The sequence below is a fragment of the Spodoptera frugiperda genome, chromosome 12 (genome assembly GCF_023101765.2).
Source record: "Spodoptera frugiperda isolate SF20-4 chromosome 12, AGI-APGP_CSIRO_Sfru_2.0, whole genome shotgun sequence".
Taxonomy (NCBI): Eukaryota; Metazoa; Arthropoda; class Insecta; order Lepidoptera; family Noctuidae; genus Spodoptera; species Spodoptera frugiperda.
This window is the reverse complement of record NC_064223.1, coordinates 8,486,927-8,504,606: the sequence shown is the minus strand read 5'-3', so window position 1 is coordinate 8,504,606 and position 17,680 is coordinate 8,486,927. Positions and strand designations below refer to the sequence as shown.

General features: G+C 36.3%; 2 protein-coding genes across 2 annotated transcripts; one reads left to right on the top strand and one right to left on the bottom strand.

Moving 5' to 3' along the window:
* Positions 1-41: 41 nt before the first annotated feature.
* Positions 42-14,336, bottom strand: LOC118262403 (UDP-glucose:glycoprotein glucosyltransferase). The gene is made up of 28 exons (XM_035573716.2): positions 13,871-14,336; positions 13,266-13,519; positions 11,704-11,883; positions 11,412-11,605; positions 10,952-11,156; positions 10,631-10,844; positions 9,862-10,082; positions 9,529-9,738; positions 9,120-9,299; positions 8,707-8,903; positions 8,140-8,255; positions 7,527-7,675; positions 7,124-7,309; positions 6,668-6,846; positions 6,421-6,518; positions 5,911-6,071; positions 5,575-5,714; positions 4,820-5,029; positions 4,510-4,734; positions 4,164-4,337; positions 3,896-4,073; positions 3,483-3,665; positions 3,127-3,230; positions 2,738-2,904; positions 2,349-2,470; positions 1,946-2,086; positions 947-995; positions 42-873 (listed from the first exon to the last, which is right to left on the bottom strand). The coding sequence occupies exons 1-28, from the start codon at positions 14,118-14,120 to the stop codon at positions 848-850; spliced, it is 4,713 nt and encodes a 1,570-aa protein (XP_035429609.2). The 5' UTR covers positions 14,121-14,336; the 3' UTR covers positions 42-847.
* A 654-nt stretch (positions 14,337-14,990) lies between these two features.
* Positions 14,991-17,541, top strand: LOC118262615 (transport and Golgi organization protein 11). The gene is made up of 5 exons (XM_035574129.2): positions 14,991-15,157; positions 15,431-15,517; positions 15,774-15,903; positions 16,561-16,831; positions 16,949-17,541. The coding sequence occupies exons 2-5, from the start codon at positions 15,446-15,448 to the stop codon at positions 17,154-17,156; spliced, it is 681 nt and encodes a 226-aa protein (XP_035430022.1). The 5' UTR covers positions 14,991-15,157; positions 15,431-15,445; the 3' UTR covers positions 17,157-17,541.
* The last annotated feature ends 139 nt before the right edge of the window (positions 17,542-17,680 follow it).

Here is a 17,680-nt window from a genome sequence, read left to right as displayed (position 1 = left end):
TATTTATTAATAGTGAAGGAAGTAACAATGAAAGTAAGTAATAAATGTGACATAGGTTTATTTACAATACTATTGTATTTTAGCAATGCATTATGTTAATCACCAATTAAATATACTGAGCAACGTTGAATTAAAGAAATATGGTCTAATGTCTTACAACCAATCTAAAGACGTTCACTGTAAAATCAATTCACTAACTTGTGAGATCTCGAGACTGCTTCATAATTTACCTTACATATACACACGGCTGTTTTATCACTAAAATTATATAGAATTTTGGAATTTGTTACTGGAAATATAAAAATAAACTTTCGCTTCAATAGGTTCAGTTAAACAGGAAGAAAATCCTTTCACTTATCAACTAAAAATCACATCATTTTTACTTATTTGATAACTGGTGGTGGAAATGCTTACACGAGCGACGTCGCAGACATCACTGTCTTAGCACAATTCTAACAGAAAACAAGTACTAGTTGTAAGAAGAATTTGATGCTTCATTATACATTCTTGAAATATGGCATCGTATATAGGCAGAATAAAGGCAATAATTTTATATCAACGATAAATGCTATTGAATTTAGGAAAATAATTTCAATATACTTATTGTATTGCCGAAAGTTAGAATTATATAGAGTAACAAAACTGTTCTCTAGAGTAATAAAAGCTCATTACTTATAACAATTGTGGGAAAATACATAGTTATATAGAACAAAGATAATAAGAGTTGTTCAGCCGTAACTAATGCTGAACTGAACAGATACAGTGAGCATTTCCTATTAGCACATTCACCCGAGCTCGACATTCAACAAAATTGGAATAAACTAATAATATCAAACACTTTAGTTCATCATAACTCAGAATGGTCCCCGTGTTCTGAAACAAAAAAGTACTTTTAGTACACCTGGCTGAACTAAGTCGCCTTAAACTAATAACGATCGTTACTTACTTGAAGGACTCTCTGCTGCAGGCTCTTGGTGATCTGTACTCTCGATCTCCTGTCAAATTAAATGTATCGTTTGTTATTACATTCATTGAAAACTAGTAGACTAACAAATAACCATAAACGTTTGTTAATCAAAGAAATGTACAGAAGAATCCGTTTATTATGACTCCGCCTATATTGACCAACCGGTTATTATAACGTAATTGCATGACGAAGTTTGGTTTTCATATAAAATTCTTTATAAAAAAGTCGGATATAATGACTTCCCTTACAGTGACATGCCGCTTTATATGACCCATTTTTAATAAATTATGTCCGGTTATAATGACCGGCACGATTCTTTACCTTCAATAATGTTCGTTAATTCCCGACGAATTATTATCACGATTTGTCCACAGCAATATTGAAAATGATAATTTGACCATAGCTATGTCTTCTATACACAATAGTGTGAGAGTCTGTTTTTACAATAAAATGAAGAAACAAAAGCAGACAAAAATTACAGATTACTTACAATAAAAAATACACTTGTATGTGTTATTATAATAATCTGCTGATTACGTGCAATTTTGATTTTGATTTTAATATGGCCTTACACATATGCAAATATACTATGTTTCTGTATTAAAATACTTAATACATACATATTTACATAAAAAAGATTTTCATTTATACATAACGCTTTGTATGACGTCCGCTTATTATGACGTGTTTGTCAATTCCTTTCGATGTCATTATAAACGGACTCTACTGTAGTTTATTCCCCAAACTAATAACAATAAGCAGATACAGTTTCTGCTGTATTTGACAATTATGGGTCTAAATTAAAGCTATAATTGCGCGACGTCGCTCAAACTCATAAAATACGAGTCCCAATTCGACATTATAAACTTTTCTCAAAGTCACTTTAGTAAACCGAATATTTTAAATAATTTACTTAAAAATAAGAGTAACGGTATAATTCCTCTTTTAATATCCGTATCATAAAATCATGGTCATCACCTGATCATGGTCTGCGGCCTGGTACAGTCCGCGGCGCACGCGCGCCTGCAGCCCCTTGATCTCGTCATCGTACTCGCTCCACTCCGGCACTATACGCATCGCAGCCGACAACTTCGCTTCTTTCGTCATCGGGTTATTACACTGCGAGATAAATTAATAAATTTACGTTAAAAATCAACATATTGATTATTATGACGATGATGGTACGAAAATAAATTATTAAACACTACTGAGTTGGTTAGTTAATGAAAAAATGTTAAAACTATTTAGATAGAAGCACATCACAATTTACCAGTTGGTGCTTATCACGTCATCATCCTATGAAATGTACTGTTGCGTAATGTCACGCAATATTTCAATGTACTGCCGCCGTACGTTTGGTTAAACTCTTACGAGAACTTACCAAATCGATAGTCTTGGCGTACGCCTTCGAGTCATTGTCACACCATGTCTCGCACCACAACCACTCCTGAGGCAACGACTTAATCGCTACTTGGTGAATCATATTGTTTGGCAAATCTTGGTCTGTAACAAATATTTTACAACGTACTAAACCACCTGTAAAGTTTCTACGAACAATAATTCGTAAACAGTTTTTTTTTTAGTATTACTCTAAAAACCTGTTGACAGAAAGATTTATGTAGAAGTTTTAAAAAAAGAAATAGGTTTCTTACAGGATTTAAAACTGGTGAAAATTCGTTAGAATCATATGTGTTATGTGCAAAAGTAACAAATCCAACAGGGGAATTAAAGTAATTTAGCTAATACTCTTTAGTAAAAATGTAAACTGACCTAAGTTGGACAAGCTGTTAGGGTCCTGGCTGAGTGCCTGGTACTGGCCGCGCAGCCTGTCCCCGGCGGCGATGCGACGGAACCGCTTCAGGTCCACCACGTACAGAGCGCTGATGTGGTAGCTGCGCCCTTGCAAGTGGTTGCGCCAGTAACCTTGCTTCCAGAACCTAAATGTTACCAACGACAGAGTCAAAAACCGTTCCTGCTAAGGTAATACAAACTTTAGCAAATAATTATTTAATTCTTTGTAAGTACACATATCACTGTTTACTGACAAGACCGCTCATTGTACTTTTAAGATAATAATGACCTTTTATTATTATGATTTGTGTCCTTTTTTATTAGTGTAGATTATTTTCTATCGTGTAGTATGTTTAAAACGTCCTCACCTAAAACCTTCCATCTCCTTCCTGCTGTCACAGAATGGCGTGTACCCGTACGGTGCTCCACCCAAGTCCAATTCTACCAGTTCTTTTAGATCCGCGCGAACAATCTAGAAGAATATATAACTTAAAACAATCCATATCAAACAAAACTATGAATCTAAGTGGATAGAAAGAAGACAACCTGAAAAAATTACATTTGGTAATTCATAAAATGAGACAAGCTTTGACTGCCGAAATAAAACTGTGGAGAGCAAACCTCTGCTATATATATTATTATCCTCGTAATATTTATCGTGTTAACTGGCCACAATACTTATTCGGTTATTTCTTTTTATGGATGTACAAGCTGAAGAGTTTACCTGATCGGCGTCAACGAAGATGATCTTCTTGACATGCAGCGGGAACAGGACGTCGAGGAAGAGGATCTTGTATCCCCAGATAGTGCGCTGTCGGTCGCGCTGTCGCTGCAGCCACCGCGGCCACTGATACTGCACCAGCTCGTACTCGAACCCGTACTCTTGCGCCATGTACGGCAGGATGTCCTATGACGACCGTAACGGTTAACATCGTACAAACATTAATTAAGATTTTCAATAAAACTCTATCAGTATCAAAAGTTTTAAAGGAACAATGTGAAGAAAAAATTAGGGCACATGTTGATAAAGAAGATGACTAACTTATCTATTTCATTTCATTCCATTATTACATAAAATGTATATTACCCAGCACAAGGCTGTTATTTTGGGTATGTAGTTACCGTTTAGTTGCTTACCTTGAGTGAAGGACTAAGATAGTTCTTAAGGAACCAGAACTTGACAGGCGACTTCGTGTGTTTGAGTACAGACAACATCATGATACGTATGAACCGCTCATACAAATGTCCCGACGCCACTGAGAACACGTTGATCGTCTCATCTTGGGCCTCCTGTTCTTCGCCGCCACCGAAAGAACTAGAAAAGTACCAAATTATGGTATAAATGACTAGGGACTGAAAACAACAGCTTATATTATAAGAATAACACATTTTAAACTTTATTTACCTAGCAATAGAGTTCCAGATACCGCCAGAGTTCTTGTCATCGTTTTCAACGAGGAGGTCGAGGTGTTGTTTGTCGGGTTTCTTGCTGACTCTCAGCTTGATCACGTGGCTACGGAACGAACTCATCAGCACTTGGATATCTTCGCTGTCCGCCGGAGTGTCGGTGTTCTCGTGTCTATGAACACATATTTACAACATTATTTATGGGTTAATTATTCGATATACAGCAAATAAAAACTCGATTCCTTATGGAATCCGTCAAACAGTCGTTATATTAAACTAACTCTAACGAAAAACTTTCATTTAGTAGCAATACGAATTCTTAAACAATTTTAGGTCTGAATTACCCAACAATCTCATAGATGTCGTCAGAGCGTCCAGGACGCAGCCTCAGGATCCAGGCGCCAGGGTTGGCTTTGAGTTGGAAGTAACCTAGGTTGGCCATTACGATGGTGTCCATGAGTTCCGGTTTATCACGAGTCCCCAACACTAGTTGCAGCCCCCGTGGCGGGGTGCCAAGAGCTGTGTCCCACGCGTGACCTTCCAGGAGAAGATATTCCAATTCAAATTCACTGTGGAGCAAAATAAACCAATTAAATATTGTTCCGATGCTTTCATCTAGTTAAAAAATTACATTTTATTTGTTTAATGAATTACCTGTGCACGACAGTGTCGACGTCAGCCAGTCGTATGTTATCGAGGTCGTAGACGGACTTGACACACTCGACGAGCCAGTTGGGCGGCGTGCGCAGCTCCATGGACAGTAGCGGCGCGTGCGGCAGGCGGGCGAACCGCGCCAGCGCGCCGCCCGACAGCGCGCCAGACGGCGTAAACTGGAGCTCCGGCTCCAACACGTAGCGGTAGAAACTGCATCCATATTACAATACTAGATTACTAACAAACTGCGTGTACCCGTGTAACATAATACTATATTAGTAAAAAACTACGCGGGTAACCAGTGCCGGCGTTAGGGGGGCGTGATGGGCCGATGGCCCAGGGCGACAAATTCTGGGGGGCGCCAAAAAAATTAAAAACTACTACTAACACTTGATATTGCTTCCCTCAAGTAGGCGCCACAATATTTTCGCCCGGGGTGTCAGTGGCCCTTACGCCGGCACTGCGGGTAACGCCGCAGCGTACGGTGTTTGTCGCTGAAATCTACCTATAACTACGGCCTTCAGTAGTGGCTTGAACTTAAATGAGATACTTCGAAAAAGACTTGGTAATAGGTAAAATATAATTAACGATTAGTGAGACTTGACAATTAATTATGGCATACTTTAATTTGTATGAATGAGATATAAAACACCTAACGTCGGAAAATTAAGATTTCTAAAACAAAATAGAACATACTAAATAAAACACTATGGAACTGAGAACAAAATAACATTAAATAGAATGATAAGTTTTACCTCTTCAGAGGCATATCAGAGTTCTTGTCCTGTGGGTTGACAAACAGCTTGATGCGACAGTTGACGACACGACGTAGCACCAACAATAACGGTGCTAGGCGCTGCGCCGCCGTCGATGCGGGATCCAACACTGCTACTATCTACGATTCAAAGATATTTTGTTCGTGCAAAGAATCGTCAAATGGTATCAAACAAACGGAGTATTATGAAACTCTTGTAAGTTAATATAGATGAAGCGATCGCCTGATAAGATTTGTTTATAGCTACTGCTACTCTTATTTTTGTTATATGTGCGTTTATAAGCGTACAACTGGTCCGTGCAGTAGTGAGCATTACCTCGACGGCGGCCTCGTCGGCCCGGAGCGGCGGCAGGTCGACGAGCGAGTGTTCCCCGCGCAGTTGGGCGGGCAGCGCGGTGCGCACGCGCGGGCTGCGCGCCGCCACCACGCACACCACCTTCAGGCGCTCGTCCGACGACAACGAGCTCACGTCCAAGTCTGCCATAAACAACAATCATTTCTTTATGTACAACGACCAGTTTCTATGAATTTTGTAAGAGGTGTTCATTAGTAATATTATTATTTTGTATTATATCAACCTACCCTTTAAACATGCTGCAAGCACGCTTTACTAATTATCAAACCAAGGGACTGTAATGGTGAACATTACTCTTGATTTAATATTATGATCGCCGGATTCTATTTTTTTTTTTTTTTTTTTTTTAGGAGTACTTAATTCGTTTTGTTACTGGCATTTAATTAAAATCAGTATCAAAAAGTTAAGTAAAATCAGTACTTTAACTAACTAGATAACGCATCACGTAGCAATAATTATCAAGAAACTTACCATCATCATCATCTTCAAATATCTTGTCTAAATCTTTAACTTTTTTCTTACTATCCAATACTTCGGATAGCTTATCCGCGTACATTTGGCTGCTGTATCTATAAAAAGGAATTATCGATCAATAATTTATTATTATTACTAGAAATATCGTTTAAGGGTAAAAAATAATTGTTTTGAGATTGGGTATTGTGGATTCAGAGTATTAGGAGATTGGGGATTAAGTTAAGGGGGAGGGAATATGTTTTACCTCTCGAGTAGTGTGAAATCTTCGAGCGTGAACTGTTCGTGTTGGTGCAGTGGTCCAATGAGTCTCGCGTTGTAGACGAGCGCGCGCTGGCTCGCTCTCAGCTTCAGACTGCGCGCGCACAACACTCGCGACGCTTTCAGTACCCACTCGTATTTGTTCAGCGCCGGGACTAGCTCAGGCTATAGGGTATGTATGAAATGCGTTAAAAATTGGTTTTAAAGACATATTACAGAACTATACATACATCCATGTCGATTTCGACAACAGCGATTACGATTACTACTTTTTTTTTAATTAGTTCAAAGCTACCAACATACTAATCAGCTATAGTCGATCACAGGAGTCAAAACAAATAAAAAACGTTTTATTATTTCTTGATTTCATCTTATCTGCTTTACATTACTAAAATAATAGCAAGAAATAGTAAAAAATTGCTTAAATTTTTTAAATATTTACCAAGATATCACAAGTCTGCGTTTCATGACATCCTTCATCGTCTAACAGTTTGGACATGTACTTGGTGGCCTCAGCTGGTTCCAGCGAGGTTAAAGCAGCCAGAGCTACTTTATTCAGCGACTGGTCCACGTTAGAGGTACCGTCCACGTTGGGAATGAAAGCCACACGCACACCACGGGACTCTTTCTGTAACGAGATTACATAATATTTATAAAATAGTAAAATCTTTATCATTAATAAACAATTTATTTATTTTTTATTTATTATAAATACGAATATATAAAGGTCTGTATCTTGACTTGTTTTGATATAAAACCCAACGAAATAAAATTTACAGATTGGCTACTTTACACACTCAATGAAATGTTTCATGGCGTTCAATAAACAAAATAAATGTATTCACCATAAACAACAAAGCATTCTTCAGTAGTTCCCTAGACTCCTTGTTGTTGAGGTCACCAGCTACCCATATAGTTTGCGATACTTTTTCCGGCTTTCCAGATTTTGTGAAATATTTCAATATTGGTAATGCCGTCGCTAAGGCGTCTCGTCCTAAATAAGAAAATAAGGTCGTTATAAATAATTCATTATTTCTTGATGATTTGGTTGTAACTTTACATTCTTGATATCATTAAAATTAAATATTTGGTTAAAATAGTGGTTCCCAACTGGTGGTCCGCAGAAGACAAAAAATGGTCCGCGAAAAGAAAAAAAAAAACAAATACACAAGACTACACCTCTGTCCCACGGTTTAATCCGAGATTAATCTCGCATTAAAGTTACACAAAACGAGACAAATGAGAGTAACAACTCATTTCAATAATCCAAAGTCAATCCAAAATTCTGATAAGTGATTGAGAAAATCAGTATGGGTCCGCAAGCAAAAGTAAAAGAGGTCCTTGACCAGATAAAGGTTGGGAACCCCTGGTTTAAAACATGACATTTTCATAGTAAATAATATAGTTACAATGTTCGTGCTTATTAATAACAAAACCTTTTCCTTTTTCATGATTTACCTGTTAAGTGCAGTAGTTTGTGTATTTTATCCTCTGTGAATAAATCATTGGATGCGGCCACTCCCGACAGATCCAAGTACTGAGACGGTTCCGAGGCCAAAATACGACGGTTCAATCTGTCGGACATTATATCAGTTGTACAATCGTTACATATAGATGAAAAGATGAATACCAGTGTAGCCGTTTATTTAGTTTTTACATAATTATAGTAATCAAAGCAAACACGTATATATTTCTGGCATAAACACATATTAAATATCTTCTAAATGTGTCTTTTAAATCAATCTTATAAATGTGCATAGGGGGTGTCATTAGTTAGCGTCAATAAAAACCCTCAATCTAGCAGTAGGGTGAGTATCTTGTGTCTTCGATTATTTGCACATTCCCAATCCTAAATACCTCCAAAATTTCTTCGAGATGGTCTCGACATGCGACTTATACACCTCATATTGAGGATTTGATATCTGTGATGAGTACTCCTGATAGCTGCATTGTATAAATCATTTAATTCCAAAATAAAGATTTTATTTATTAAGAGTAGTTACGAGTTACCACATAGTAACTAACCTGGGCATAATATGAGGTTGCTTCATAAGGTAGTTGACTGCATCATCAGAGTCTGAAAGCTCCCCGCGGAAGACGGCGCGCTGCAGCCTGCCGGTGTGACGCGACAGAGCTGTCACCAAGGCTTCCTCCAACAGCTCCACTGATGTCGTCACGGGAGAGTTACCTTCCTCTACTAGAGGCACGCCGTTTACTAACACCTATAGTTTTGTGGTAAAGTTCAGTTCTATGCTTAGGTGTCATAATTGCTAATTTAGCTAAGATGACTCGTGCAGAAATACGAAATATAATATTGAAACAAAATGAGAATAGATCATAGATAGTATCTGGAACATTACATTGTACATCTTTGTATTATACTTTCTGAAATATTTTTAAGATTTTGTGTCAAATTTTACACTAAAAGAGTCACATACCTGAGGATACTTGTTGGTACCGATTTTCGAAATAAACTCATCAGAGAGTTGTCTTCCGAAGTTGTACTCTGAATCTTCCGAGAGGATGTCGTTGATATTCGTGTTGAAATTAGTGTATTTGTTCAGCTGCTTCTTCACGAACTCGACAGACAACTTCTCATCTTGAGGTGGGTGTAACAGCTAAGAAGACATTCAGTTAAATTAATACATTAGAAAATTATCACGGCAAGTCACCCTTAAGGGTGAGGTTAAATCTTAGAAGATTGATGTAAGGCATTCATGAAGAGATGAATATAGATGAAGCGAAAATGTGTGTAATGTCGGAATCGTTGTAATCGGTGCTTTATCATAAAAAGGATACAAGATTCAAGTTCTTCAATGAATGTAATATAAATGAACTTAGATTTACCTGCGTAAGGAAATAATAAGCTTCCTTGTTCGAGTTTCTCTCTTGCGCAACGTAGTTGAACGCGGATCTGACGGCAGCTTCTAGTTCTGGATTGTCGGTACTAGGCGCCAACACAAGCCCCACGCGTACCGGGGTCGCGTGTTTCAGTAACGTCTCACCCAGCTTCAGAGGCGGTCCAGAGGCCAAAGAGGTTGGGTCTACCACAATTACCTAAAGAAAAAAGCTACATCGTATAGTACCTTCAGCAGAACCAACACTTATCTTTAGAAAAAATAATGTTAAGTAATTTTGTATTTAATATAATGTTATATTAAATTACAACATAAAACTTACATAATTATAAATGTTTCTCCTCAAATTCCTCAGCATACCAGGGTAGGTAGGTCTAAGTAATTCCATGTAAGATGAAGGCCAGCGACGATACCGTTCGTCAGTTTCCAAGTCATTGAGCCACGTGATCGACGTATCGCGGATGTCCAGGCCGTACTCCTCCCAGGTATATGCTTCACCCAATTCCAGTGACATCAATTTGTTGATCAACTTTTTAGATAAACCTAAAAAATTTTTTATCGATAACATCCATTAGGTAACAAATAACTAGATAAATAAACAAATAAGTTTTCATGAAATATCTTTGGTTTAGCTTTCCTATAAGAATATCTCAGAATAGTATCTAACAGTTCATATCGTTTTTTTATCGTTTATCAGATCAGACAAGGCTGGGCCACAGTCTCGTGTGATATTGATCATATTTTCAATTTATTTGCGTTATCAAATGAACTTGTGTAGTTAAATAAAATAAACTAATAATAAATCTCCCGGTCGATTTCGATCATGGTGTGGCCAGTCTGTCTAACTAGACCTGTCTGCCCACGAGCGGAAGGACGTCAGGCGCAGGACCAAAGGACTAACTTTTTTCCGTGCTTTTCAAGACGCGATTTGAAACACCGCCGAACTTCCTGATTCCAGGCTAATAATGGTCATTTTACTCAGAAAATGCCATTATCACTTTTTAACCGGCGGCGCGGGACTCGAACCCGCAGCACATTGTACAGCAGTCGATCACCCAAACACTGCGCAAATCGTACAGTGAAACACTTACCAAGAGCATGTAAAGTATTCATAGGTCCAATATCTTCCTTTAAAGCGGCTAAGAGAGCCATCACATCGACCTCCTCAGCGTCGTACTGAGCCCCAGACACGAGCAACAGAGGTTCCGCAGGCCGAAGTCCCAGGGATGACGCCCATATGTCTTGATTATACAATACTTCTTCACGGAAAGCACGAGGAACATTTACGTGGATTAATGATTTAGTCTGAAACAAACAAACTTATGTGTCTCATCTCCTGCAATATAATATTTATGTTGTTTCACTTTATCTGCTGCTGGATTTATGTTTTCACATAAAATATGTTTAATTACCTGCATGGGGAAGTTTTGAGCAATAGAGGTCAACACTTTGAGCGACTCGTCACCTCCCGCGTCGTTGGCATCGACAACGGCCACTGCTGCTTGCATACTCAATGCTTGCATCTGCCATACTTTCAAAGGAGCCAGCTCCTCATTAGACTCGGACAAGTGACGACGGAAGCGCTCCAGCGGCGAACGTAAGCCGGGGAATAAGTTCCTGTATTGAAATAAAATAGTTTAGATTTAATAACGTGTTTATGATGTCTACGCCTCCAGATAAATACGTATGGCTAATGGGGTGTTACAAATTCTCAATAAGTTCGGAATTTTCGTTTAAGTTTCATCGGAATGAGATTAATTTTGATTGACGAAAACTGTGTATAACATCAGTCACAGGTTTCATACCATTTACCGAAATGGTAGTGCTGTTGTAAATGTGCTACTTTATAATACAAATTATATTTAGCCTCACTTGAGCCGTCCAAAATTAAATCCATCAATTTGATTCTGAGGGTCATTCTCATCTTCTTCCTCAGAGGGTGGACTACCTGAGTCTCCGTCTTCAGACTCCTTGGGTGTTGAATCATCCTGACTCTTGTACTCAGTGCTCTTCAGTTGTAACTCAACGCCATAACCCGATAGACGCAACTTAGGCTTACCACGTGGCTGCAAGAAAATATCATAGATAGTAATTAGGTGATTCTATTGCCATGTTTGAATTAAATTAATTTATTAATGTGTTGTGACTACAAAAATAGATTTACCTTAACATTCCATCTCACAACATAGTTGATAGCTCCAGAATCAGCATATGTGGACAGTATCTTATGTTTTGTTGTGAAATCTTTCATTCCTAGCTCTCCATACAAGATGGCAGTTAGACTCTTGTTATCACTACTAGGATATGAATGGTCCAGTAAATAGGTTGCTTGCTTGTGTTCTTCCTAAAATTAAAAACATTTTCATATTTACACCTTTTTCAGTATATTTAAGATTTTGAAACCCATTCAATTTATTATTTTAATATTACAAATCAATTGATGTAAATTATGAAGGTTAAAATGATATTTTCAGTGAAAGAAAACAATCTTTTATATTTCAGAAACATTGATTGGCTTAATGAAACTAAGTCAAAATGAAACATAATATTCAAAGAGATTGAATTAATAAACCTAATAAGAAGTTTTATGAATTGAATAACACCAGCTGGTTGTTGTATGTTTTTGTTTCCAGACCAATGGAAGTACTCAAGGTCTTGCAAGTGTTAAACACATTTATGTGAACTCTGCCAATTGAGTAGGTTTGTATCAACTAATAAAATAATATATCTCGGAGATTTAATACACCCACTTCTCATACATGGGAGTGCGCTTTCAAAACCTACCAACCGCAAGTACCAATGTGAATTATTATTAGACACCACTGACAAATGATGAAGGAATACATCGTACAAAATATGGGCTTATAAGTTTGAAATTGCGAACCCGCATTGCACCAGTGTGGTGATTAATGCTCAAACTTTCTACATGTGAGAAGAGGCCTTTGTTCAGCAGTGGCCATATATAGGCTGTTTATGACGTGATGTGAAGTAATATAGTTGTTTACATTATCCTACTTTAAGATACAAAAATATTTGGTAATATTCCAATAAACTAAAGTAACATACAATGTTATGATGGACATTGTAATTGGGCATAATAAGTAGTAAGTACTTATAGTTAGCATTTGAAGGTTGATTTCTATTATGCAAGCAATTATTGAATACTATTTACAGAGGTAAGTACCATTTTTTATTAATATTGAAATGTACCCGACCTATATGCATGAATAATGAAAAGTGAATTATTTTTGGAAACAACAAAAGTACAGGATAATGTCCAAAAATGTTTAGAGCAAAAACTAATTGGAATTGATTAAAATAATTAAAATCCCATTGTATCTTGTTGATGTATGTATAATAATGAAAAAGCTTATTGGTTTGGGGTTTCCCTGTAATTCTCATAAATATAATTCCTTATCTATATTCTTCATCTCTTTCATTACGAACAAAACAATAAGTCAGTTATTTATGCATCCTGTTATACAATATTGGAATATGCTGCAGGTTCCTGCCACATCTAGTTATGGTTTTGGCAAAAACGAAGACCGTGGACTATATACTATTCATATTCATCAAAATTTATATTTGATTCTAGTTATTTTTGAGCATTCTCCTTTACATGTCACATTTGTCTTTTGGTAATGGGATTACTAGAAACCATACGGTTAATAATGGAATAATACAAGTAGTAATAGGATTTAAATAGATATGAATTAAGTAACTTACCACATCATACTGGTTGTATGACTTTAGAATATCTCTTAAAGCATCATTATCACAAATTTTCCTTGAAGCTATTGATACAAATGCATCACATGTAACATCCTTAGCTCCGGCCTGTGTGGCAATCTGATCAAACATTCGGACTGTAGGGGATGTGAGATGCATGGAAAGAGCGAGTTTAGCCATCCGCAGCTGAGCAGGGGCCAACAAAGTGCTAGCAACTCCAATACAGGCATCATACACCTGTTTATCAGTCTCTACAAATAATTTAATATTACAAATTAGACAACTTTATATTGTGTATCATATTATGGATTAAGTAAGTATAATTCATTATAGTAGTCTGATCTAAGTCATTTGGTTGTTCTCTAATTTATTGAGTTGTTAAAATAGATTTCAATGCAATTCATTATTATAAACTCATAGAATATTTAACATAATGTAAGTCAACATTATATTATTGACTCTAAATAAGATACTAGAGTTAATAATTGCTTTAGCTATTACAAGTTACATTAAATTCAACTAAATTGAAACCATAATTGAATTATTTATGAAAAATAAAAACAAACTGTAATGTCAAAATCTTAAATTGCTACCTGACTTACCAAGAGAATCAAGACTAGATTTTAAGGAATTTATTCCATCAAAGAAAGACCAGAATAAATCAGTGCTTTCGCCAGCGAGGTATTCCGCAAGTTCCAGTACAATCGGCGTAGCTTCCCATTTTGCACTGACAAACGTGGTTACAGATTTCGACTTCTTTTCATAAGGCTTGGCAGTATCCTCACTTGAAACCAAACTAACTAGAACGTAAGCTACAATAACTAAAGAAATTCTTAAGCCGGTGGCTCTCATTGTGCACCAGTTTTTCTTCAACCACTACTAAAATGTGTTTTAAATAATTTATCTAAAAGTGCCACATTTACAAAACACTTTACAAGTGGTCATACTTTTCAAGTTTTTTATTAATATATGAATAAATATGAAAACTTCATAGATTTCGTATAATAATTCTCATCCTCAAATGAGACAACACAAGTTAACACAACCACCAATGACAGTTAGACACGGCGTATAGTGTTGTCCATTTGACAGATATTCTCGTTGTTTTCTTTTATTGACTTTGAATTGTGATTTCTGTGCTATAATTATTGGTCCAAACTCTATCAAATAAGAACGAACCAATTAAAAAGCGATTCTAAATTAAAAATATTATTTGTTCCTTTATTCTTTAAATAATAATATTATAGTCATACTTCGGCACGAACGTGCCGGTGCCGAATCGACTGGAGTAAAGTGATATTCTTCTAGTCCCATCGATTTTCTGTGTACCTGTGTTTGCGCACACACTTGTGGTACACATACCTCTTGCTTGTCTGGTTAGACAGAATGGCCACTGCGATCGATATCGATCGGGAAATTATTATGATTACTGTGGGTTACCCTACAGTAACAAAATGAAATAAACAAAATAAATATTTGACTGCACGGTTGGCGCGGTGGCTGGGCAATTGGCTGCCGTGCAACTTGTAGCGGGTTCGATTCCCGCACGGAGCAACTCTTTGTGTGATTCACATATTATTGTTCCGGGTCTGGGCGTCATGTGTATCTGAACTTGTATGTTTGTAAACGCACCCACGCACGACACAGGAGAAAATCCTAATGTGGGGCAACATTATTAAAATGAGAAAATATTAAAAAGCTATGGTGTCCGTTATGTCAAATGTCAGTCAGTGGACGTCAGTGATTTTATTGTCATTGTCATCATTGTGTCATTGTCAAAGTTGTCGAATTACGATTAGCGACTGCCTGTGTAATAAATTTCGATTGTCTTATTATTTTTCTTTAACATACCCAGATGGAATAAACTGTTTGAAATTAAATAAAAAACAGTAAGTCTGTCAGCTTAACAGTTTATTATATATCTTCATACGTATTTAAAGTTACCCCATTTATTACTAATCCACTCTTTAAAATATACGATGCTCATTAGAAATGTACTTTGATAAAAGATTTATTTTATTTTGTAAAATGGTTCATATTATTCAAATTTCTTCTTTTCCTTTTTTGTTTCGTTTTTATTAATCACTGGACATTCTCAGTCTCACAAAATAATAAAACTTATATTTTCCTCAAGCCATATACTATTACTTTTTTCCTATTAGGCTTATACCGCCACGATGCAGTACACATCTGACGAAGCCTATGCACGGCTTATCAGCCACCATATGACTGTGCCGCAAAGAATTAAGGTAACTAACTGCTAATAATTATTTTTATTTTAGTCCACTAAAATGTAGCTATCAAAACTTTTTACCTGCTATTGAACTATTCACTTAAAATGGTGCAATAATTCAACAAAACAATTACAATTGTAAAAAAACAATCCAAAAGTAGGGTGATTCATTAAATTTGTACTTATAATATTTCCTTTGCTTATTATTTCATATATTACATATCTGTTCAGCTTTTGAACACATTTTAGAAATTTTACATGATATGTTTAAGGCTACTGGTGACATAGTAGATGAAGACAGTGCTCCAAATGGAATAGTGTCAGGCTGGGACTATGCAAATGAAAAGTTTGACATGAAAGTACCAGAAAGGATACTTGTAGTGGGACAGGATCAACATGTTGGTATGTGTTGTTTGTACATTCTCTACTTCACTTTGTTCATTACAATATCTAGATATTTCATGCCAGAATTGTGACTTGTATTATTTAAATAGTAATGATATATTATTATTGTTCTATTTCAAGAAAATATCACTGAATATTGTGGCACTAAAATTCCATTTGTTTTCTCAAATAAGATAATGAGTTTTTAATGACTTAATTATTAAAAGTATATAATGCCAATGTACTCAATATAAAGTTGCCTTGCTTGATTATATTTCATCTTCTACATTTTTTGGTTTAATTAAAATGGATATACCCATAGAATTTTTATTGATCATGTTTTGAAAAAGTATCAGGTAGGTCAAAAACAAATATTTATTGCCTTGTATTGTTGTGGGACAAATTTTACTGTATAAAAATGAACTAATGAGGTCAATTTGATGGGTGTTGTGCATGTGTCATTAGACACATCACAAAGTGCACTTGCCATATGTAGCAATTAAATATGTGATAATGTGCAGGGCTCCTAAATGTGTACAATCAATTGTAGTTACTTTTGTTCAATGAGAACTTGTTTGGATAATTATGCAGTCTGTAGCAGAAAATTTCTAATCTCTTTCAATATGTTGGAGTTTCTAAATTATTATTTAACATATAATATTACCACTTTTACAGGGACAAAAGCTCCACCTCGTGAAATCCAGCTGGATAATGCAGTGCTGCCAACAGACCCTGGTATGATTCGGGTCAGCACACCACCTCGTGTCATTACACTTGACCAACATTACTTTCCATCTGCTGATGACTTTCCTCAAGGCATGCCAACTAACTCTCCTCCAAGGAATTCAAGAAACTACAGGTCTCAAGGTGATGGGGCACGTTCCACTACTCCCCGTCCTGATAATTTCAATGAGTCCACTATGACTGAGTCACGTTTGGTATTGAGGTAAGAAAGAGCTTTATATGTACTGTATACTTCTCATTAGCTGTGCCATTCCACTAAGTACTCCTTGTTGGTTTTTAGCATATATACCAAGTTAAATGATTTTGATTAATTTTTCAGAGACCCAACACCACCAATGGGAAATGGTGAAGGTTTGTCTACTTCTGAGGAGTTGGTACATCTACGGCGTCAGATCGTCAAACTTAATCGTCGTGTAATGTCAATAGAGGCAGAGCAACTTCAGCGACAACAGAAAGAAAAAATTGCATATGCTTTTGGTATAGCATATTTGTTATTCAAAGTTATTGCTTGGCTGAATAGATCCTAAGCGATATTAGGAGCAGCATCATTAAAATGTAAGATGAAGTCCTACCCATGTACTGTTGACTTTATGAAATTTGAATCACTGGATTGTTGTTTTAAGAGGCATTTTCTGTAGAATGTTACTTTCGGATGTAGTAAAGGTGGAAGTGTTATAGTTCATCAAAGATTATTATTTCTTAGCATTTAGGTAACACTTTTTTTTATATGATATGTTGTCAGTTGTACAATACTGCAACTTTTACAGTGAATACTTACACTCAATATTGATAACTTTTCTTGCATTCATCTACTTTTAATGAATTGTTGAGAAGTTTCATGACCCTCCCTTTAGTGTATAGATGTATGAACTGGGTCATTTTATTATTTGAATAAAACAATACAAGTTCAAATATTTTGGTTTGGAATTTTAATACCCCCATTACCTAATGCTTATATTAATGTTGATTTGGCTAATCAGTTTGTACCATACAAAATGTTGCATTACCCTGAATGTTTTTTTTCTTTTTTAATAGTAACACCAAGGTATTA

Coding starts and splice junctions, on each gene's coding strand:
- LOC118262403 (XM_035573716.2), bottom strand. CDS start 14,120: ATGAGAGCCACCGGCTTAAGAATTTCTTTAGTTATTGTAGCTTACGTT. Junction 4,338..4,509: donor GACATCTATGAGATTGTTGG/GTAATTCAGACC, acceptor ATGTGTTCATAG/ACACGAGAACACCGACACTC. Junction 3,666..3,895: donor ATCTTAGTCCTTCACTCAAG/GTAAGCAACTAA, acceptor CGGTCGTCATAG/GACATCCTGCCGTACATGGC.
- LOC118262615 (XM_035574129.2), top strand. CDS start 15,446: ATGCAGTACACATCTGACGAAGCCTATGCACGGCTTATCAGCCACCAT. Junction 15,518..15,773: donor CTGTGCCGCAAAGAATTAAG/GTAACTAACTGC, acceptor GATATGTTTAAG/GCTACTGGTGACATAGTAGA. Junction 16,832..16,948: donor GAGTCACGTTTGGTATTGAG/GTAAGAAAGAGC, acceptor TTAATTTTTCAG/AGACCCAACACCACCAATGG.